The sequence below is a fragment of the Rhinopithecus roxellana genome, chromosome 1, assembly GCF_007565055.1.
Source record: "Rhinopithecus roxellana isolate Shanxi Qingling chromosome 1, ASM756505v1, whole genome shotgun sequence".
In the NCBI taxonomy this organism is placed as follows: domain Eukaryota; kingdom Metazoa; phylum Chordata; class Mammalia; order Primates; family Cercopithecidae; genus Rhinopithecus; species Rhinopithecus roxellana.
This window is the reverse complement of record NC_044549.1, coordinates 119,693,103-119,717,960: the sequence shown is the minus strand read 5'-3', so window position 1 is coordinate 119,717,960 and position 24,858 is coordinate 119,693,103. Positions and strand designations below refer to the sequence as shown.

At 35.3% G+C, this 24,858-nt stretch overlaps 1 protein-coding gene across 1 annotated transcript in view; it reads right to left on the bottom strand.

Annotated features, from left to right (window-relative positions):
* Positions 1 to 7,082, bottom strand: part of CRB1 (crumbs cell polarity complex component 1) — a 213,301-nt gene extending 206,219 nt beyond the window's left edge. Inside the window, exon 1 of the mRNA XM_030929663.1 lies at positions 6,876 to 7,082. Coding sequence (XP_030785523.1) covers positions 6,876 to 6,945 — 70 coding nt within the window. The 5' untranslated portion in view covers positions 6,946 to 7,082. The remainder of the gene's footprint in view (positions 1 to 6,875) is intronic.
* Positions 7,083 to 24,858: the final 17,776 nt, after the last annotated feature.

Genomic DNA, 24,858 nt, shown 5'->3' with positions numbered 1-24,858 from the left:
AATATCCTATAAAAGACAAAATTATAGAGACATAGAATTATCAGTGTCTGCCACAGGATCAAGGGTGCAGAGAAGAAGCATAGCAGAGTTTTAGAATCGTAATTATTCTGCATAATACTTTAATGGTGCATTTGCCAAAATGTACAGAATTTTACAGTACAAAGAGTCAATCCAATTGCATGTAAATTTAGAAAATCATTTAGGAAATCAAGGAAATCCCAAGAAGTAATTCAGACTTTGACACAACAATCTAACTGCATTACAAATGTATGAAATAATCTCCCAGAAGGGGTTGGGGAAAAACTGTTCACCTAAGTAGTTTTGGAAACAAGACTCTGAAAAACTAAAAACAAAAGGAAATAGGTATAAGTACTGTACTTAAACAGATAAAGTTGTTTCCCATAGGAGTATGGGTTAATAGTCTAATACTGCTATATATGTATACTGAATTTAAACAAGTGAATAAATGGCAGAGAGTGGAAGTCAGGTTTCTCACTGTTGGAACTGGAATTTACAGACAAGCAAAGGGAGACAGCTAGAATGATCCATGTGAAAATGGAGTTAGAGGCATCAATATGAACTCATATTTGGCTTAATACAGACAAGCACAGATCTACATGTAGAGATATTTATAGAAACATGTATATACATAGACTAGTACACAGACATATTTCTGTGCTCTTTCAGCTGAGATTGCCTAAAAGACCTGACACCCCAGCAGCAACAAGCACACCTGACATCCAGATCTTGGTTTGGGTTACCATTCTCTAATAAAAGGAAACAGGGCTCCTTGGAGAAATGGTGGTTTATGGTAGGATTGGGTCAGGAAATACACAAGATCAGTCTGAAACAGACTGTAGAGCCAGAAAGGAAGAAAATCCTTTTGAAAAAAGCACCCCACATTGATGGGGAGTATGTCAAAAGAAAATAGGAGTCAACTGAAAAGAACTCCCACAGGCCAATGCTGGAACAATTTGAGTAACAAAATAAAGTAGTATTGAATTATAACCCAGAGTATAAAATAAATGTCAATAAATTCATACTGATATAAATAAACCATTGAATAAATAAATGAAAGAGAAGAGCCAGGTCTCCTATGCAGAAGAATTTCAAATAATTTATGTAAATTTTTCCCTCCAGGAGGGTGATCATAACTCCAAACTTCTTAAGTGTGGGCTAACATAGTGACTTCCTTTTTTAAGAGTACAGTATGGAGAAGAATAAAAGATATAACTTTACAGTTATCAGAGAAACCTGATAACATCACCTCCCAGGTGATTAAGGTCAATATCAGCAGTCACATACCATGTTGAGTGTATAAATCATTGATAATATTATTGATATGATGTTATGAGGATAACCCTTTGCCTTTGTGGTCTTCATTCTAATAGCCTATAACTCCAGTGTCACCACGAGGAAAACATAGAACCAACTTCAATATTGGGAGAATCTGTAAAATACCTGGCCAGAACTGAAAACCTTCAAGGTCACCAAAAACAAGGAAGGCCTGAGGAACTGTCACAGCTAAGAGGAACCTCAAAATACAAGACAGCAAAATGTACTGTAATATCTTGGATGGGATACTAGAACAGTGAAAGCATGTCAGATAATATCTAAGGAAATTTACATAAACTACTTAGGTGAACAGTTTTTTCATAACCCCTCTGTGAGATTATTTCATACATTTGTAATGCAGTTAGGTTGTTGTGTCAAAGTCTGAATTACTTCCTGAGATTTCCTTGATTTCCTAAATGATTTTCTAAATTTGCATGCAACTGGATTGACTCTTTGTACTGTAAAATTCTGTACATTTTGACAAATGTACCATTAAAGTATTACGCAGAATAATTACGATTCTAAAAGTCCCCTGTGCTTCTTCTCTGCAGCCTTGATTCTCTGGCAGCCACTGATAATTCTTCTATAGTTTTGTCTTTTATAGGATGTTGTAAAATTGGAATCATACAATATGTAGCCTTTTTGGATGAGCTTCTTTTACATAGCAATATTTATTTAAGGTTCCTCCATGTGCTTTTGTGACTTGATGGTTCATTTTCTTTTTATTACTGAATAATATTCCACTATATAGATGTACCACGATTTGCTTAAACACTCTAACTTTTCTTGTCCATTTGAATTTCGGTATTTGATATTGTGAGACCACGAATCATAATTTTTGAAAACCATCAATGATGAAAAAGAAAGCATACAATTCTCTAGAAAATCTCATTTGCCTAAGAGAAGTATCTAACAAAAGAAGCCACAGTTAATTCTGCTGTGTGATGTAGGAAGCCCTGGGTAACCTTCATGGAGTAGTGAAGATTTTACTGTAAACTGATGAGATTATTTCACTTATGAAGAAGCAAAAGGATACCTTTTTCTCACACTAATAATTAGGTAGGCACTTTACAAAATGCCGCTGCAAGGATATTAACTTGCACAGTGAAGATCAAAGTGTTCAATGTTTCTACACGCAGAATTTTAAGAGTATGTGATTACTTCCTAATGATTAACATCAACCTTTTCTGACCTATTAAGCAAATTCAGTTAGTTCTTATTTAATCTCTATTTGTTCTTCATTCTTTTAGGTATATTAGAAAGTACTTTTTAAAATAACTCCATTCAAATCAATTACTTCGTAATTGTTAATGGTTTTTAGAAGATTGGATGCTACCCTAAATTCTTTAACATTGTTCTAGTAACTCTAAAGTAGTTTTGTCCAACCACATTTTATTTACATGTTGTGATCATACTTTAAATGTAGATAAAACAGTTACTTTTAAATTAATCTAGATGTGGCATTTACATTGAAAATATTCAGTTTACCCCCAAATATAAAGGACTAGAGACATAGACATTACTTTTCTAATTCATGGCATGGTCGTTTCTTTCAAACTCTTCAGGACAGATTCATACATTGAGGTCCCAAAAAGAGTTTATTATAAAGTACTCTCATTATTTAAGACTGTCTCTGAATAATGGATCACAGGAGAGTCTCCCTCTAATAAGTTTCTCTTTTAATACATCAGAAGCAAAAAATAATAGCTCTTCTGGCCGGGCGCGGTGGCTCAAGCCTGTAATCCCAGCACTTTGGGAGGCCGAGACGGGCGGATCACGAGGTCAGGAGATCGAGACCATCCTGGCTAACACGGTGAAACCCCGTCTCTACTAAAAATACAAAAACTAGCCGGGCGAGGTGGCGGGCGCCTGTAGTCCCAGCTACTCGGGAGGCTGAGGCAGGAGAATGGCGTAAACCCGGGAGGCGGAGCTTGCAGTGAGCTGAGATCCGGCCACTGCACTCCAGCCTGGGCGACAGAGCGAGACTCTGTCTCAAAAAAAAAAAAAAAAAAAAAAAAAAAATAATAATAATAATAGCTCTTCTTGAATTATTAAAATTTAGTTGGTCCCATACATTAGAACCAGTTTTGCAAAATCATGGAACAGGTATGAAAACAATCAGAACACATTCATTGCCACTCCAAGTTAGGAGAATGTCTACCTGCTCAGGAACAGAAAGTGAATGTCACTTCCTGAACTCTGCTCTAATATTCCTCATGTCACATGTCCTCAACTGGAAGGACATAAAGGTTGATGAAAACAAAAACAGCATTCCCCTGGTAGCTAAGCAAGGCAGACTTTAGATACAAAATACAGTATGGAACTGGAGGTGATTATTTTCTCTTAAATTTAAGGGAACATATTTCAAAGTTCAAAGGAAGAATCATTGATTCCTTCAACTAATATGATATTAATAACTGAAATTTATTTATCCCTTTCTTTTTATTTCTTGAGACAGGATGTAGCCCTTTTGCCAGGATGGAGTGCAGTGGCAGGATCACGGCTCACAGCAGCCTCGACCTCCCTATCTCAAGCGATCCTCCCAACTCAGCCTCCTGAGTAGCTGTGACTATAGGCACATACCATGATGCCCTGTTAATTTTTTATATTTTTTTGTAGAAATGAAGTCTTGTTATGTTGCCTAGGCTGGTCTTGAACTAAGCTTAAGTGATCTCGCTTCAGCCTCTCAAAGTGCTGGAATTACAGGCTTGAGCCACCGTACCTGGATAATAGACATTTCTTTGTTTGTTATTAGGTTCCAATCAGAGTCTTAAAGCCCTTATGCATTATCACTTCACAGGAGTAACTACATGTTAAGTTAAGAGCCCACACTCCAGAGCCAGATCTTCAGGATCACATTCCAGATCCACCATTCACTAGCAGTATGGCCTTGGACAAATTAATAAACCTCTATGTGCCTCAGTATTTTCAGCTGCAAAATGGAATTAATAATAAATTCTACTTGACAGGGTTATTATGTATATAAGAGTGAACAACAGTTATAAAGCTCATATTGTTTCTCTTTTCTCCTAAATAATCTCTTTGAAGAGAAAGATATGTTTATATTTAACTATTCTGATGATTCCTAGCATCATTATGTAGTAGGTTCTTAATAAAGATTTATTGTGTAGGTCAGAGCTTCTGGTCACCTGTACTTGAAATGAAGAGCTCATTAAATTATAGGTTCCCAGGATCTACTATAAAGACACTAAGTACCTGGGGCTAGACTTGAGAGGCTGCACATTTTAACCAGGCATTCCAGTTCTCTGAGTTGCCTCAAAGTTTGAGATACACTGGTATAGTGACTTGAATCTTTGTTTCATCTTCTATAAAATGTGAATTACTATAATAGTATCTATCTTATAGGGTTGTTGAAAGAAGTAAATGACATATAGGAGATAGAAAATGCTTAACACAATGTTAGCAATTTTTACTACTAGATATTATGTTATTCACTTGTCTGGAACACAGAATTTATGTCAAGAATACTAGGTGATAAGAGTAGAAAGGAAGGCTGATGCTAGATAGCTGAATGTTTTAAAGTCAGGTAGGAAAGAAAAACTTAGCTAACAAGGTCTAAACTACATGTTTTGATTGGGAAGGCAATATGATTATATCTTGCCAACAAATATATTAACACAGACAAAAGTCTACCTACTCAAAAATTGAAGAAAATGAGACTTCAAATTGACTTTTTTAAATGAATAACAATACTGTGCTGGAGAACAAATCAAATAATTACAAAGTATTTAGAATCTATCAATAAAATCACCTACTCAAAGAGAGCAAAAACAAATGATGTATATGTAAGTATCGATTCATAGTTATTATCTTTTTAATTAAAGATATCACATATTAATTTCCTTTAAAACAAACTGCAGCAAACTCTAGGAATTTTCATATATATTACATTGAATGACAAAGCTCTTTGCCATAAAATGCACCATAAACTCACCTCACGTTCATCTTATGTCTTATTTTTCTCCCTTTCTCTTCCTACCTGCACAACTAAACACAGCACTTCTCTTCCTCATTCCTCATTACCTGGGGCTCACATTAAGTTTCAAGGAGGGTAAATAACTATTTAAATAGCTGGAAACCATCATTCTTAGCAAACTATCACAAGAAGAGAAAACCAAACACCGCATGTTCTCACTCATAGGTGGGAACTGAACAATGAGATCACTTGGACTCGGGAAGGGGAACATCACACACTGGGGTCTATCATGGGGAGGGGGGAGGGGGGAGGAGGGAGGGATTGCATTGGGGAGTTATACATGATATAAATGATGAATTGATGGGTGCTGACGAGTTGATGGGTGCAGCACACCAACATGGCATAAGTATACATATGTAACAAACCTGCACGTTATGCACATGTACCCTAGAACTTAAAGTATAATAAAATAAAAAAAATAAAATAAAATAAAAATAAAAATAAAAATAAAAAAATAAATAAATAAATAAATAAATAACAACTCTTTAACAAATATATCTCTGAAAAAAATCCTTTGTGCGTGTTTGTTGCAGTCAAGTATTTTACTGATCATTTGTTTAAAGTTTGAGTTAGTTTTTCTGTACCTGCCATCAGCTACCCACCCACAGCATTTACTTATTTCTTCACTCAGTCTCTAATATATGTTCAACCGTAAACCGTACAAGTAACAATCTCACTGGTGCAGCCACAGAAGGTGACCCAGATTACACAACACTGTGTGCTAATGCCAAGTTGTCTTGTTCAACGGCAGCTGCTCTATGCTTTGCCTTATTGATATTCAGATTCAACAGACACAAATCACATGGCCCCTTTGACAAGCACACACTCTCCCTGTCTTCGTTTTAAACGTGTTCAACAGCTACTGTCCTTCATAAACACACTGCTGGGGCCATTTGGTCTCCTCTGATTTTCCATCCTGCCATAGAACTGACAAGATTATCTCAGAAACATTGCTCTTGTTTGTATTTGGGGAAGTTTGTGGAAAATAATATCTTCATTTATAAAACAGAAACACATAACAGTAAAAGCCCATTTCTCTGGTGAAAGAAACACTTTGAATCATTACTCTCTGGGAAACATTGAGACTATCTCCTTGATTATGAGAGCAAATGTTGCAATACAGAGTTATTTAAAAGTGAAGACAAATACATAGTATGTGGGAATAAAATGAAATATAGCTTATGAACAACTTCCTTTTAAAGGATATCAATTAGTAAGGGCCAAATCTATTTTGTAAAAGTGTAAACACAACAAAACATCTTCTCGTCTATGTGACCATTTCATTCTCCAGCTCACTACTACAAAGGTTAAAAACAAAATTTCTGTACCTGAATACCTACTGGAAATCATAGAATCTTAAAATTGACTGTTCACATTAACTGGTATCACTGATTTCTTTAACACATGACACTTAAAAATACAAATAAAAACTTCCTTTTTAGCATTGTATTTTATAGAACATGTAACATTATCCATTGTTTGTAAGAAATACAATAAGCCAGAAATAAACCAGGAAAAAATGCCCAAAGTGGGAAATGCTTACTTTTTATGTAGATGAGCAGTGAAAAACTGAGGTAGAAGATGAGAAGGTAGTTAATATTCTTAAGTGCCATGGTCTTATTTACAGAACATCCTCTGGTGTGTTGCTGGTGGTCTGGTCCCAGTCCGGCTCCTGATCCCTGTCTGTCTCAGAGAGGAGCGGGTGCCTCAGAATCCCCAGGTGCCATCTCTGTCCCACCCCACTTACAGCTCCTTCACAGAAAACACAGGGACTTAGATTCAAAAAGCAGTTTGTGCTTCTTAGCATCACTTACACCAGAGAATGGGGTGATTTTTCAAACCTGGTGCAGATTTTTTCAGGCTGGATTGGATTCATTCCCCCCTCAAGCCTTTGCTATGAGTTTTCTTCTGTTAATGCTGTCTCCTCAAAAGGGCCTACATTAGGATAGTGTCTTCAATTGCTCTCAATAGATGGATTAATTTCTGTAACTGTCTTGCCACATAATTATGACCTGGCAACTTTTAACGGAATACCGTATGGTCCTGTATATTTACTTTCATCTTCAGAACACAATTCACAGACAAGTCATCTTTTCTGTTCATAAATTATATTCCCACAACTCAGATTTCTGTTGTTTATAAGTTGGGCCAAGACAGAAGAAAACTTAAACTACTGCATAAAATGAACAGAGTTCTGGAGATTATTCAGGGGCAGATCTTGTCCATAAGCCCAGAGCTCATTTTATTCTTGGTTCATGAAATTATGTGCTCTGGGATTTCTTGAGCTTTTGTTTTACTATAATTGATGAATGTAAACATGTTTGCTTATTTAAAAAATAGTCTTGTTTTAAATACAACGATACTTTCTCAGATTAAATTGTTGAAGTCCTTAAAACTGTATTTTTATTAGACACCATGAAAACATCCATTAATTAAAATCAGAATGATTTTCTTGATGTTAGTGCTAGTACAGAGCCTTTTTCCATTGTTAAAACTGTTCACTTTTACTCTTTAAAATGCAATTTCTATGGCTGATTTTTACAAAGCTTTATAAATCTGCCAGATGTTTAACTATATAACATATATTTTGAAGTCTTTATGTTTTCTGCCCATGTCTCTAATATTTTGATAGTCAGCTAAATGGTTTTTATTAACATTATTCTTTCACATACTCACAGATTTACTTGCTAAAATAGTGTTTATCCATTTAAAATTATTTAATTTTTATAGAATTCATGACAATTATTATTTTTAAAGATTTTTTCCTCCTCTCATGCAAATAATTTAACTTGGACAATTTAATAATAAGAGCAAAAGAATTTCAGGTTACAGAAGCATTATTAACTCCCTACTCTAATCACTGTGTTTTGTCAACTGAAGAATTGAGAAGCAGAGCAATTATTCTGTGTGCTCAGAGTCTGGTGGGTCACTATCAACATTAGGACCAGAGTCTTCCCATGATTTCTAGAACATTAGTTCTTCAATAAATCTTGTGAAGTCTCTTTTCATCTTTATTCCTATGTGTTCGTTCATGCCTTTTGCAACAATACCATTCTGGGACATCTACATACTAAACCAACTTGATCTCCATTCGTCCTAAAGAGGCCTCCAAAATGAACCCCAAGACTAAGGAATTTATAACATGTAAGGCCAATTGATGGACTGGAAAAAAAAGTGAATAGACTCAGGTAAAGAATCTGATGGTATTAGAAAGCCTTCTGTTAGGGTGTGTTTATGAGTGTCACAATCAAAGAAACAAAGAAAATTAGTTTTTCAAAAGACAAAAGTGTCAATGAAAATAAGTAGTTGAGAGAATATGTTATACAAAGAATGGTTATGGGAATTATATACATGGAGTTTGAATATAAAAAATTAAGTGGATATAGCCATTATACAAATGAGTCAATGGCTACCATGTGTCAGATTTGGGCTAGTCAGGAATTCCTTTAGAAAAAAGTAGTAGTATTTACGTTGATTTTCAAGCATAAGTATGGGTATGCTGTGGTCTGAATGGTTTCCCCGCTTCCCAGATTCACATGTTGAAACCTAATCCCCAATGTGATAGTATTGAGGGGTGGGGAGTTTTGAAAGGTTATTAGGCCTAACCTTCATGAATGGGATTACTGCCCTTATAAAAGAAGTCTGAGGGAGTTTATTTGCCCCGGCACCACTTGAGGACACACAGAAGGAACCTTCTAAGCGGAACAGGCCCTTGGCAGCTACCAAATTTGCTGGTACCTTGATGTTGCTCTTCTCAGTCTCCAAAATTATAAGAAATCAATTTCTGTTATTAAAAACTACCCAGTCTAAATTTTGTTATAGCAGCATGAACAAACTAGGGGTATAAAAAATAAATAGGGCAAGACTGAAGTGTAAGAGTTTTACAGGAAAAGGATATGTATATAGGAATAGAGGCCTAAAGCAGTTGGGCAAATCAAGAAACTAGAAATATTCTGATATTGCAGAAACGTAGGTGTGAAGAGATGTCAGGAAATAAGACTCAGCAAATCCACAAAATCAAACAAGTTTAATTTTCAGTATGAGGAAAGCACACCATTAATAGGTTTTAAGTAGTGAATTCACATACTCAGAGTTGTGTTTAGAAAGATAAATCTAGCAGCAATGTAGCAATGGTTGGAAAAGGGCAGATGGAAAGCACAGAAACCAGTGAGAAAAGGATATTGCTGTTGTCCACAAGAGAGATGATAAGGGACTGAACTAAAGCAGAGACAGTGGGGATGATAAAACAAAACAAAACAGCAATAAACTAGATATATCTAAAGACATATAGAGAATAAGGCAACATGAAAACTAATTTTATCAGGTATTGAGTTTTGGCATTTGGGATATTATTAATGTCATTCAAAAAAATGAAGAATATAGATAAGGGCACCTATACAAGAAACAGCAAAAACCATCCTTCCCAAGTAAGAAATATGTAAGTGAGCTCAACAGCAATAAAGTAAAATAACCAGTTGAGATAGACAATTCTTGACTTTTGGAGTGGAAAGAGAGAGAGAAAGAGAGAGAGAGAGAGAAGGGAGGGAGGGAAGGAACAAAGGAAAGGAAAGAAGGAAGGAAAGAGGAAGGAAGGAAGGAAGGAAGGAAGGAAGGAAGGAAGGAAGGAAGGAAGGAAGGAAAGAAGGAAGGGACAAAAGAAAGGAAGAAAGGGAAAAAAAAGCAGGAGAGAGGGAGGAAGGGAAGAAAGAAGGAAATAAAGGAAAGAGCAGTTCAGAAATAAGGAAATCAATAAGAACTGAGATGAAACTAAACTCTCACGTGGAAATGCTGCAATTCACAGTTCACAAATGGTTCCCATGGAAGCCAACCTCTACCAAAGATGAGCTCACACAGCTTAAAACTATGAATCAAACTAGAAACCCACTGCCATGGCAGACATCGGACACAATGAATGGGAACACTCACACTCAAAAGATTTATGACAATGGAGCTAACTTAAGGGATTATAAGATAACACTTTGTTAAGATACAGAAAAAAAGTATCACAGAAAATGAGTGGTTGAGAAAACATGTTATACAAAGAATGCACTGTTCTGGCCGGGCACAGTGGCTCACACCTGTAATCCCAGCACTTTGGGAGGCTGAGGTGGGTGGATCACCTGAGGTCAGGAGATTGAGACCATCCTGGTCAACATGGTGAAACCCTGTCTCTACTCAAAAAATACAAAAGCTAGCCAGGCATGGTAGCAGCCACCTGTAATCCTAGCTACTCGGGAGGCTGAGACATGAGAATCCCTTGAACCTGGGAGGTGGAGATTGCAGCGAGCCAAGATCATGCCACTGCACTCCAGTCTGGCGGACAGAGTGAGACTTTGTCTCAAAAAAAAAAAAAAAAAAAAAAAAAAAAAAAGAGAGAGAGAGAGAGAGAGAAAAGAATGCACTGTTCTTATGTACTGTTCATGGGTAAATTAGTAAAACTTTTATGGAAAACAATAAGGAAGTTACTCAAATGACTTAAAATAGAACTATCATTTGATCCAGTAATCCCATTACTGTGTAGCTGCCCAAAAGAAAAGGAATCATTACATGAAAAAGATACCTGTACTTGTATGTTTAATGCAGTACTATTCACAACAGCAAAGAAATGTCCATCAATGGATGATTGGATAAAGAAAATATGGTGTATATATATAACACAATGGAATACAATTCAGCCATAAAAAATGAAATCATGTCTTTTATAGCAACATGGATGGAATTGGAACCCATTATCTGAAGGAAAACAACTCAGACACAGAAAAACAAATAATGCATGTTCTCACTTATAAATGGGAGCTAAACAATGTGTACACATAGATGCAGAGTGTGAAATGATAGACGATGGAGACTTGGAAGGTTGAGGGGGTTGGAGGAGGGACAGATGATGACAAGTTACTTAACGGGTGTAAAGTACATTGGTGATGGATACACTAGAAGCCTAAACTTCACTGCTCTGCAATACGTCCATGTGACAAATTGTACTTGTGCCTTTTAAATATACGCAAATAAAAATTTTCAAGAGATAAAAGAATGTATTTATTTTATAAAACAAGAACAAGACATGATAAAAATGATTGAGCCTATTTGAAAATAAACTGAAGATAAATTCTAAAAATAAAAAAGTCATTAAAATTTTTTGAAAAATTTAACTAATAACTTAAATAGTAGATGACACTACAATAAACTAAACAGAAGATCTGAAGTTTTTTTTAGAACAGATCAATGTGAGATAAGGAATTGGTGAAAAAGAATGAACAGTAAAGAGACATAGAAAATAGAATAGAAAGTTCTATCTCAGAAGCGAGGAAAAAATTGGGAGAAGGTAAGTACCAAGAACTAATGGACTAGAGTTTTCAGATATGAAAAAAGATGACTTCTCCAATTTAGAAAAGCTCACTGAATCCCTAGGAAATATTACATTTAAAGTGCAACAAAATAATTACCACAAAAGCAAAAATTGACAATTGGGGTCTAAATAAACCAAAGAGCTCTGCAAAGCAAAAGAAACTATCATCAGAGTGAACAATCTACAGAATGGGAGAAAATTTTTGCAAACTATGCATCCAACAAAGATCCTGTAATTCTCCAGAATCTATAAGAAACTTAATCAGTTCAAAAAGCAAAAAAATAACTTATTAAAAAGTGGGCAAAAGACATGAATAGACACTTCTCAAAAGAAGACATATAAGCAGCCAATAAACATGTAACAAAATGCTCAACATCACTGATCATCAGAGAAATGCAAATCAAAACTACAATGAGATGCCATCTCACACCAGTTCGAAAGAATATTTTTTTGAAAGTCAAAAAACAACAGATGCTGGTGAGGCTGTAGATAAAGGGAACACTTACACACTGTTGATGGGAATGTAAATTAGTTCAGCCACTGTGAAAAGCCGTTTGAAGATTTCTCAAAGAACTTAAAACAGAAATACCATTTGATCTAGCAATACCATTTCTGGGTATATACCCAAAGGTAAATAAATTATTCTACAAAAAATACACATGCAATCATGTGTTCATTACAGCACTATTCACATTAGCAAAGACATGGAATCAACCTAGGGTCCCACCAACGGTGGAATGGATAAAGTAAATGTGATGCATAAACAAGACGGACTACTTTGTAGCCATAAAAACAACAAAATCACGTCCTTTGCAAGAACACGGATGCAGCTGCAGGCCATTATCCTAAGCGAAATGATGCAGGAAGAGAAAAATCAAATGCCGCATGTTCTCACTTATAAGTGGGAGCTAAATATTGGGTACACATAGACATAAAGATGAGAACAATACACACTGAGGACTACTGCTGAGAAGAAGTGGGTGAAGGGCTGAAAACTACCTATTGGGTGCTATGCTCACTACCTGGGCAACGGGATCATTCTTACCTCAAACCTCAGTGTCACACAATATACTCATGTAACATATCTGCACATGCACCCCCAGTATCTAAAAGTTAAATTTTTTAAAAAAGAAAAATAAAAACATACAGTGCAGTAAAATAAGCAAAATAAAATCTTAAAAGTCAGCATTTGTCATTGAAGTCTAAAATGTTTACAGTAGAGCAATAATCAAAATGATGAAAGACTTTTCATGAATAAATTAGGTGCCATAAAACAAAGAAAGTAGGAGAAGAGGAAGATTTATAGATAAAAATAGAAGGTACAGTTTAAAAATATATTCAATTTGAGCTGTCTATTCAAAACCAACTGAAGATCCAGAACATAGTAGGTTCTGGAGATACAATTTCAGAATGTAGGACAGCTGTTCTTACTGGTGGAAATTCTTGATGCCATATTAATGTACAAGCATTTGTTTGTTTTACACATACTATACAAAAGGTATATTATATATACACCTGCTATATATCAGACACTAGAGTCATCATCAGTAATTTGCATGTTTAAGACAGGGTCATCACCCTTGTTGAATTAAACTCTGGTGAGCAGATGCATTCTTCTGAGGAAAAAAGTACTTTATCTCCCAGTTCCTTGATATTCAAAATTGATTTAATAAGGGTACAAAGATTTATCTTTAGTTCAGTTCTGTGTATTATAGATTCTTTTACACACATCATCTCACTTATTACAGCATCTCCACAAAGTAGGTTAAGTTAACCCTAATTGACAATGGTAAAAAAGAGATTGAGAGACCCAAGTTACCTGTATAATAAGTGCTGCAGTTCAGATTCACACCCAACTTGCTTATTCCAATGTTCTTAATTATTGTTATAATGGTATTTATTGTTAATTACATAATTATAAATGTATTCTTGTGAAAAATCCCAAATATTAGGATAAAGGATCTTTGATGAGCAACAATCCCACACTTCTCTCCAGAAGTAATCATTGTTATTTGTTAATGAATATCGTTTCATACCACTCTCTGCTACGGTTTGATAAATACATAGATGATGGATAGATGAATAGAGACATAAATATTATTTTGCTTCTTTTTTTAAATAATGGTATGATACTCTATGTATTATTCTGCAACTTGCTTTTCTCATTCAACAGTGTGTCTTGAAGATTTCGGCATTTAACTCACATACTTTTTAATGCCACATGGCATTTCTTAGTATACATGTGCTATAGTTTAATGATTTCATTTTTCTGGGCATCAATGTTTCAAATTTACTTTATGCAAACAATGATTAATAAAAATCATTTTCACACCTGTTTGTTTAAATGCATAAGAGTTTCTCTAGGGTAAATGCTAAAATTTACCTCAAGCAAATACAGAAATTTTGAGGATAAATTTTGAAGCTGGCTATTAGGTATGTAAAGGTATATCATATTATTTATTCTATGTTTGTATAGATTTTTAAAAATTAATTACAAAAAACTTGAAATTTTAAATTTGCATATTTTTCTTATTTAGAAAAATTGAGCATCTTTTAGCATTTGTATTTACTCCTCAATGATTTGCCAACTCATATCATATTCACGTTTCTATCAACTCTTTGAAAATTTTTATTTAGTTAGTTGTAGCATTTACTTATACAGGTTTGATCTTAATTCTTAGTCTGCCATAAATGTTGAAAATGTTCCTTCTCAGTATGTTCATTTTCTCTTAAAGTTTATAGTTTTTCTTTATACTATTTGATTTTGAAAATTTTTTATGACTTTTATTTTTGTGTTATTGAAGAAGGCTTTTTTTTTTTCTCATCAGGCTTACTAACACATGGGTTCCCATTGAGTTTTATTCCAAATTTTATTTTAAAAATTTAAAATACATTTTAAAATTTATTCTCTTAAATTTTGTGTTAACAAATTTCTTAAATTTGTATTAAAATTTCTTAAAATTTTGTGACTTTAACCCACATGGAATAAATTTTTATGAATGGTCTAACTTACATATTTAATTTTATTTCTAAATTATAGACTTAACTTTATTCCCAGATGGATAGCCAATGTCCAAACTACAAAATCATGTATAAAACCGGTATATATAAAAATTTTTTGTTTAATTAAACTTTTGTGATTCCTCTTCCAGTAAACTTAAACTCAGTTTCTTTTTCTCCTTCTCTTCCTCCTCCTCCTCCTCCTTCATCTTCTTCTTCCTCTCTCTCTCTTTCTCCTCTCTGTCTCTCTCTTTCTCTCTCTCTCTCTCTCTTTCTCTCCTCTCTCTCTCTTTCTTTCTTTTTTTAGGGTCTCTGTCACCCAGCCTGGAGTGCAGGCAATAGCATGATGTCAGCTTGCCGCCTCAAAAGCACGGGCTCAAGCAATCTTCCCAACCTCAGCTTCCGGAGTACCTGGAATTACAGCCAAGCTCCAACGTGCCTCTTCATTTTTTTTTTTTTTTTAAGATGTGGAGTCTCACTGTGTTCCTTGGGGGCTGGTCTTTAACTTCTGGGCTCAGGCAATCCACCCACTTTGGCCTCCCAAAGTGCTGGGATTACAGGCCTGAACCACCACGCCCAGCCTGAAACTTTCTTTTACAAGTTTGCCTTCCCTTGTACAGTTTATCTTCCAGATTAGTTTTCTAAGCAGTTGCTCTATCTCCTTTCAACAACTATTCCAAGTATAATGGGGATTTCATTTATTGTATAAGTTAATGAGGGGATAATTGATATATTTTCAATGTTGCATTTTTCTTCTTTCTTTTTTTTTTTACTTTAAGTTCAGGGATACAAGTGCAGAACGTGCAGGTTTGTTACATAGGTATACATGTGCCATGGTTGTTTGCTGCACCAATCAACTCATCACCTAGGTTTTAAGCCCCACATGCATTACCTATTTGTCATGATGTTCTCCCACCCCTCACCCCTGACCCCACTGACAGGCCTGGTGTGTATTTTTCCTCTCCCTGTGTCCATGTGTTCTCATTGTTCAACTCCCACTTGTGAGTGAGAACATACAGTCTTTGGTTTTCTGTTCCTGTGTTAGTTTGCTGAGGATGATTGCTTAAAGTTTCATCCATGTCCCTGCAAAGGACATGATCTCATTCCTTTTGATGTCTGCATAGTATCCCATGGTGTATAGGTGCCACATTTTATTTATCCAGTCTATCATTGATGGGCATTTGGGTTGATTCCATGTCTTTGCTATTGTGAATAGCACTGGAATAAACATATGTATGCATGTATCTTTAGAACAGAATGATTTATATTCCTTTGGGTATATACCCAGTAATGGGATTGGTGGGTCAAATGGTATTTCTACTTCTAGATCCTTGAGGAATCACCACACTGTCTTTCACAATGGTTGAACTAACTTACATTCTCACCAACACTGTAAAAGCATTCCTATTTCTCCACAACCTCGTGAGCATCTGTTGTTTCTTGAAAAACTACTCTTCAAAGTATAATGCAGATTGCATTTATTGTAAAAGCTAATGAGGGGATAATTGATACATTTTCAATATTGCATTTTTCAGTATCTGAATAACCTTACAATATTTAACACATATTGAGTCATTCTTATAAGCCAGACACTTTCTAAAACCTTTCTATGCATTCTTTATTTAATATCTACCATAACACTATGAAGCAGGTTCTATTTTTTCCATTTTATAGATGATAAAAATACAAAGATCCAATAATTTATCTCAGTTATCACAGCCAATAGGTCACTCTAGAAGAGAAGGCAATGTAGAGTAAGAAAAGGAGAGGGTCAGCAGCCACATTAATACTTAATAATTGGAGGATAAGAACCCAGAGATTTAAGAGAAATAACCAGGATATTGTGGTGTCATGGAAGCGAGGAAAGATGGTCAGAAAAGAGAGTGATGAACAGTGGTAATGCTGCGGGAAAGTGAAGTCTGATAAGGACCAATTCAATTTGGCAGGAAGGGGATTTTTAGTGACCTTGGTGCCAGGAATATCAATGGAGCATTGGGACAAAATCCAAATGTCAGTTATTTTTATGAGTGAATTCAACATTAGCAAGTAGAGACAGTAAGTGCAAAGTACACGTTCCAAAAGATGGGTTGTGCAGAAAACATGGGATGGGCAGGCAAAGTTTAAAAGGGATTTATGGCCAAGTACTTTTTTTTAACATGAAATACATGCAAAAAAAAAAAAAAAAAAAAAAAAAAAAAAAAAAAAAAAAAAAGGAACCAGAAAAACTGAAGGTATGAAAAAGATAAGGATATTTGATGGAGCAAGCTTCCTGAGGAGGTGAGAAAAATGGGCTCCATTTGTGTTACAAACAATCCAATTATAACATTTTAGTTATTTTTAAATGTACAATTAAATTGTTAGCAACTATAGTCACCCTATTGTGTTATCAAATACTAGTTCTTATTTATTCTTTCTAACTATTTAGAAGAAAAGATAATATCAAGTACTTAAATAAAGAGACGAATTGAAGAAGCAGAGAAATGGAAAGGTTGCAAGACTCATCTACCAGCTTTGATAACATAGTAAAGGGTCCAGCTGAACTGAAATCCAGCTAAATTCATTTGTAATGCTGCTAAAAAGCACAGTGGCATGATCTTTCCAGCAGCAAAAAGAGTGCTAGCACAGAAGCAGAGCTGGCAGACTACAGGATTACTTCAGGAATGAGAGCTTTCAGAGTGGAAGGATAAGTAATAGGGGGAGGGCTTATAAGCAATGCTTAGAGACAATGGCAACTGAGGGAACTAATGAGGGAAGTTATGAACAGACAAGAAAAAAATGAGGTTTCATTGGATTAGAGGTATTTATGTGGTAGAGAAGCAGATGAAATGAGACTGGGGTTGAATTCAGACAGTGGGATATTGAAGTCTGTAAATATAAAAGAAAGAACTGATCAGGCTTGATCTAGGCTAAATTGGAACCATGGTGGAGATTGCAAGAAAATTCTTTGGTGTAGCCTAAGAAAACTACATAACGAATAGCTATTTAATAAAGTTCACCCCCACAACTAGGTATTCAAGTAGATGAGGATCAATTCAGTGAAAGACTTGTAACGGTTAATTGTATGTGTCAACTTGACCTGGCTAAGAGACGCCCAGATAACTTGTAAAACATTATTTCTGTGTGTGTAGTGGGGGTGTTTTCAAAAGATATTACCATTTGAATCAGTAGGCTGAGTAAAGAAGATCTGCCCTCTCCAAAGCAGGTGAGCATCATCCAATCCTTTGGGAATCCAAACAGAACAAAAAGGTGGAAGAAGGGCAATTTTGCTCTCTCTTCTTGAGCTGGGACATTTCTTTTCTCCTTCCCTCAGACATTAGTTCTTAGGCCTTTGGTCTCTGGGACTTATTCCAGCGGCACCCCCCAGTTTTCAGGCCTTTGGACTTGGACCGAGAGTTACATCATTGGCTCCCCTGGTTCTCAGGCCTTCGGACTCAGACTGAATTACAACACTTTGGCTTTTCTGGTTCTCCAGCTGGCAGATGGCATATCATGGGAGTGAATGTGAGCCAATTTCCCTAATAAATTACACAAACATACACACACACCAATCCTACAGATTCTGCTTCTTTGTAGAATTCTGACTAATATAGGACTAAATATATCTTTTTCCCTAAAGACTTCTTTTCTTTTTTTTTCTGGGTACACCAATTTTATTTTATTTTTGTAATGAATAACTTGTTTATTGCAATAAAATGTTACCTTTTTTAAAATGTTGTTTTATTATTATTATACTTTAAGTTCTAGGGTACATGTGCATAACGTGCAGGTTTGTTACATATGTATACTTCTGCCATGTTGGTGTGCTGCACCCATCAACTCGTCAGCACCCATAAACTCGTCATTTACATCAGGTAAAATTCCCAATGCAATCCCTCCCTCCTCCCCTCTCCCCATGATAGGCCCCGGTGTGTGATGTTCCCCTTCCTGAGTCCAAGTGATCTCATTGTTCAGTTCCCACCTATGAGTGAGAAAATGCGGTGTTTGGTTTTCTGTTCTTGCAATAGTTTGCTGAGAATGATGGTTTCCAGCTGCATCCATGTCCCTACAAAGGACACGAACTCATCCTTTTTTATGGCTGCATAGTATTCCATGGTGTATATGTGCCACATTTTTTTAATCCAGTCTGTCACGGATGGACATCTGGGTTGATTCCAAGTCTTTGCTATTGTGAATAGTGCTACAATAAACATAAGTGGGCATGTGTCTTTATAGCAGCATGGTTTATAATCCTTTGGGTATATACCCAGTAATGGGATGGCTGGGTCATATGGTACTTCTAGTTCTAGATCCTTGAGGAATCACCATACTGTTTTCCATAATGGTTGAACTAGTTTACAATCCCACCAACAGTGTAAAAGTGTTCCTATTTCTCCACATCCTCTCCAGCACCTGTTGTTTCCTGACTTTTTAATGATTGCCATTCTAACTGGTGTGAGATGGTATCTCATTGTGGTTTTGATTGGCATTTCTCTGATGGCCAGTGATGATGAGCAGTTTTTCATGTGTCTGGTGGCTGTATGAATGTCTTCTTTTGAGAAACGTCTGTTCATATCCTTTGCCCACTTTTTGATGGGGTTGTTTGCTTTTTTCTTGTAAATTTGTTTGAGTTCTTTGTAGGTTCTGGATATTAGCCTTTTGTCAAATGAGTAGATTGCAAAAATTTTCTCCCATTCTGTAGGTTGCCTGTTCACTCTGATGGTAGTTTCTTTTGCTGTGCAAAAGCTCTTTAGTTTAATTAGATCCCATTTGTCAATTTTTGCTTTTGTTGCTGTTGCTTTTGGTGTTTGAGACATGAAGTCCTTGCCCATGCCTATGTCCTGAATGGTATTATCTAGGTTTTCTTCTAGGGTTTTTATGGTATTAGGTCTAACATTTAAGTCTCTAATCCATCTTGAATTAATTTTCGTATAAGGAGTAAGGAAAGGATCAAGTTTCAGCTTTCTACGTATGGCTAGCCAATTTTCCCAGCACCATTTATTAAATAGGGAATCCTTTCCCCATTTCTTGTTTTTCTCAGGTTTATCAAAGATCAGATGGCTGTAGATGTATGGTATTATTTCTGAGGACTCTGTTCTGTTCCATTGGTCTATATCTCTGTTTTGGTACCAGTACCATGCTGTTTTGGTTACTATAGCCTTGTAGTATAGTTTGAAGTCAGGTAGAGTGATGCCTCCAACTTTGTTCTTTTGACTTAGGATTGTCTTGGCAATGCGGGCTCTTTTTTGGTTCCATATGAACTTTAAAGCAGGTTTTTCCAATTCTATGAAGAAACTCATTGGTAGCTTGATGGGGATGGCATTGAATCTATAAATGACCTTGGGCAGTATGGCCATTTTCACGATATTGATTCTTCCTATCCATGAGCATGGTATGTTCTTCCATTTGTTTGTGTCCTCTTTTATTTCACTGAGCAGTGGTTTGTAGTTCTCCTTGAAGAGGTCCTTTACATCCCTTGTAAGTTGGATTCCTAGGTATTTTATTCTCTTTGAAGCAATTGTGAATGGAAGGTCATTCATGACTTGGCTTTCTGTTTGACTGTTACTGGTGTATAAGAATGCTTGTGATTTTTGCACATTAATTTTGTATCCTGAGACTTTGCTGAAGTTTCCCTAAAGACTTCTAAGGCACCCTCCAAGTTTTTTCTACTGTATTCTGTGAGCTAGAGAGAAGTAGAATAAAGGAGAAAAATCAATTTCCTGCTGTTCAGAGAAAGTAGAAAATTATGTAAAACATTTCCTCAAAAGATTTAGAATTTCATTACATGTAGCTTTACTCCCCTTGGAGCCCTTCTGCTCACTGAGCATTTAAAAAAAGCAGAAATACAGATTTACACATATTAAATTTTGATAAGTGTCTTAAACATATAAGTACATATATCAAATAAAGAGTTGTATATTTGATTCTGGAACTCATCAGAGAACTCTGAGTTAGATATATAAATTGACATAATGAGGCACATTAAGCTATTTGGAGAGATAATAACACTTAGGTAAGAGGAGATTATTATAAATAATAATAATAATAATAATAATAATAATAATAATAATGGAATCAACAAGGACTAATCCCTGTGGCTCACTTAGCTCAGTAAATCTAAAAGAACAAGACCAAGAAAAAGCAGCCAGTGAGTAGAAGGAGAATCCAGAAAAGATGGTTTCCTAGAAGGCCAAGAAGTATTTCTCTAAGAACAGAGTGATTAACTGAGTCATCTACTACTAAGATGATGACTGAGAGCTGGTTGTTAGTTTGATGACATGGAGTTTGATGACACTGATGACCTTGATAAGAGAAATTTCAATGTGTTCAAGAGAAAATGCAATGAGAAATAATGTATATATACATACATATATGTAAGACATATTGTAATGTGTGTGTCTGTGTGTGTGTGTATATATATGTATATGTGTGCGTGTATATATATGTTCTATATTATTATAGAACATTTAAATGCTGTTGGGAATGACTCAGTAGATAGGAAAAGTTGTGACACCTTTCTACTCTCCTATTATCCTATAGAAAGTTAAGAAAAGGAGTTTGTTTCAAAATCTGTGTTTTCAGAACTTAATCCACATCAGTGCTAGGTACTCATGAAGTATTAGAATGAATCACTCATTAAATTTGCTTTATTACCCCTAGCTCCAACACTTCAGATGTTGGTAATGGTATTGTTTTGAAAACGGAGTATTTCTTAAGTATAGGTCTGTCATTTTTCTTTGCACATTTGAGCAATTGATTGACAGGTAGAAGAGTCCTTTTTTCTCCAAAACAAGCATTATGTGCCAGTAATCAACAGGCATTCAACTGCGGGCTCCTTCTTGTAATTACTAATGCTCATTTCCAACTAGGATGTGAACAGTTGAAAGGTACTGACTTGAGAAATATTTTCCATGGCTAGATTCACATCAAAGAATTTAGATTTCTTAGACTGCAAGTAACAAATTACCTTAAGAAATTTATTGGCAGGATACTCAGTGCAGCATAGAATAGATGAGAATTCAAGAGAATAGGTATGAATAGAATGGAACTATGGTGGTGTGGAGTCCAGACAATAAGCATCACACATAATTTCATAAGGAAAATACCATTCAAATAAGTGAATTTTAATTTTTTTTTCCTATTTTTCCATCAAAGTCCAGGAAGAGAGAGTCAAGAGTAGCCTCCTTAGGGTAGGGCAGTGCCCCTTGATTTGCAGTACAGTATTTTAAAACTACACTCAGTGGAAAAGTATAACTCCCCAAAAGGAATTTAGCACACTGCTATCAAATGAAAGAGAAATGGATGCAGGCAACCGAAAGGAGAAAATGACCATGAGAGACCTCAGACAAAAAAATTTAATTAAGAATTCATGACAGGTTTGAGTGTCCTTACCACACTTTTAAATTTAAAAACAACAACAACAAAATCCAGTGAGTGAAGTCATTGTACATGGTAGCACATGAAAAAATTAGACCTTGTTGAAGATAAGATCTGTCACAAAATCACTGACTACATTAAAAATGTGCATATATGTGTTACTGAGGTTTGCAATCATTGAATTGAGGTATACTTCCAGAATTATAGGGGAAACAAATATTATAAATTCTAGAAGTCATGTAAGATAAAGCAATTATTTGATTAGCTTACTGGCATATATAAACTTACTTTATTCAAACCTTATAATTGCCTTCAGAAATTATTATATTTCATTTAAAGACAGATAAAAGTGTACTTTAAAAAACTGATTTGGAGTTCTAGAAGCAGCCCTGGTTCTAGTTAATTTATGTCTCTATTTGGAAATTAAGACAGCTGAAGCTTTTTTGCTTCTTCTCATTCAATTATCACCACTACAGAGAAGTAGAAATAGCAACAGAGCCTGACATTCAGGTAAGAGAGATGATATAAAAAAACATATTCTGTTCACGTCATAAATCACAATGACACTACTAAGAAAAGAATATGAACAATTCTGAGTAGTTGTCATCAATGACATCAATATTAATTTCAAAAATCGTTTGTGGACTGAAACCTTTAGCTCCCTATAATATTTTTTCTTATGTCTTGCTATAAATGATTGCACAGATTCTGTGTGAGTATCACTCATGACAAGGAATGGCCAAAAAAGTACAAAGGGATTCATGTGCTGACCCTTTACTTTGGACTGGGTTACCTTCCCAGGCAAATAATCACAAGGCACCCAAGTCTGAAGAATCTCCAGGAAGCTTTCTATCAAATATATGTGCGGTGGCTTTCTTCCCAAGAACTACACTTATATCTATAAATAAATGTATCTGGCCTCTCTGTAAGGAAAGAGAAGAGATATATGAATTAGGAGGATGAAGAGGTAGAGAATGGAGGCCCAGAGTTTGGATCAATAGCTGCCTAAAGCATTTTCACCATTAGCATCCCTAGGACATTTAGCACTCTGGGAATATTTATTTGCCAATGTGTTTATAACAAAAACAAACACACACACACAAACCTCTCAAAATATCAGATCCAGATTTTTTTTTATCTCACTTGGCTTACTTACAGGGGGTAATCGAAGCTATCAGCACAAAAAGCTGTTATTTCCTTAAACCCTTGATAGTTTTTGGCAAATGAAACTATAAGCTTAAAAATTCAAACCCATTAAGAAAAAAATTCAAAACAAAGAAATTTTGGAGAAATTTTTCTTTATCAAATGATTCTTTGGTTTGCAAAAGGGTAAACCCATACATTATATTATGTACTTTCCAAAAATAATCTGTATTTTTTAAATCTTCCCTAAAAAGCAGATTTTTGGTAAAGTATGGTTGATGTAAATATTCATGTGTAATTTCTTTGTTGTAGCATTAAAAATCATTTGTGAAGCCCAAAATATATACCAGGTTTGGGGAAAAAAATGTGAATTAATTCAGTCTCTTACATGAAGAGCTTATATTAAAATTGGTATGAACCACCATGAATAAAGTGGATTATAACACGATATACTGTTTTTAAAAATGTTCAAAGTGCTATGAAAGCATGAATGAAAAAGTGATTAATTCTTCCTGAAAGTTCAGAGACAATAAGTGCCATTTTAAATAGACTTTTAAAGAATAAATGAGAATAAGTATGCCAAGTAGCAGAGTTTGATAAAGAAATTCAAGGCCCAGGAGAAAACAGAATGTATTTATTTGCAGAATCAGCAAATAATTGGGATTGCCTTGACTAAGGAATGCTGAGAGAGAAGTAATGAAAGGTATGTCTGAAAGAGTAGACTATGGGCAGATTTTGTGAACGGAAATCTCATGCAAGTTTAGAGAGTCAACAAACAATTGTAAAGAGAGGTGTTGTGATGCTTAATTTTATGTGTCAATTTTAGTAGACTAACGGATGTTCAGATAGCTGGTAAAAAAATACTTTTTGGATGTGTCTGTGAAGGTATTTCCAGAGGGATTAGCATTTGAATTGATAATCTGAGTAAAGAAGATCTGCCTTAACCAATGTGAATGAGCATCATCCAACCCATTGAGAACCCAAACAGAACAAGAAGACACATGTAAGGGCGAATTTGTTCTGTCTGTTTGGGTTGACACATCCATCTTCTACTGCCCTCAGACATCGGTGCTCCTGGCTTTTGCACTTGAGCTGAATTAATCCACTGGCTTTCCTGGTTCTCCAGTTTGCAGTATAAAGCTCATAGGACTTCTCATCCTTCATAATCACTTAAGCCAATTCCCATAATTTTTATTTTATGTATATATATGTGTGTGTGATATAAACACACACACATATATAAAATCTCCTATTGGCTTTTTTCTGTAGAGCCCTGACTGATATAGGAGTGGTATAATCAGCCTAGTGATTTAAGTTTAAGAATGATAATTCTAGCTTAGTATGAGGGACAAAACGGAATCACTGGAATAATAGTGATTATAGTCATATACGGCATGAAGGGGGAGTAGAGAACGCAATGTGGTTTGCAAGACCAACTCTACATAGCCACCTATTTCGAGACCTGAAAGCTAAGAATGGAATAGGTTTTCATATTTTTAAAAGGTTAAAAAATCAAGTAATATTCTATAACATGCAAAAATTATATAAAATTCAAGTTTCTGTGTCCATAAAGTTTCACTGGAACACAGCTATGTTCATTTGTATGCATATTATCTATGATTCCATTCATACCACAATTGAGTAGAGACCATACGGCCCACAAAGCTTAAAATATTTACTACCT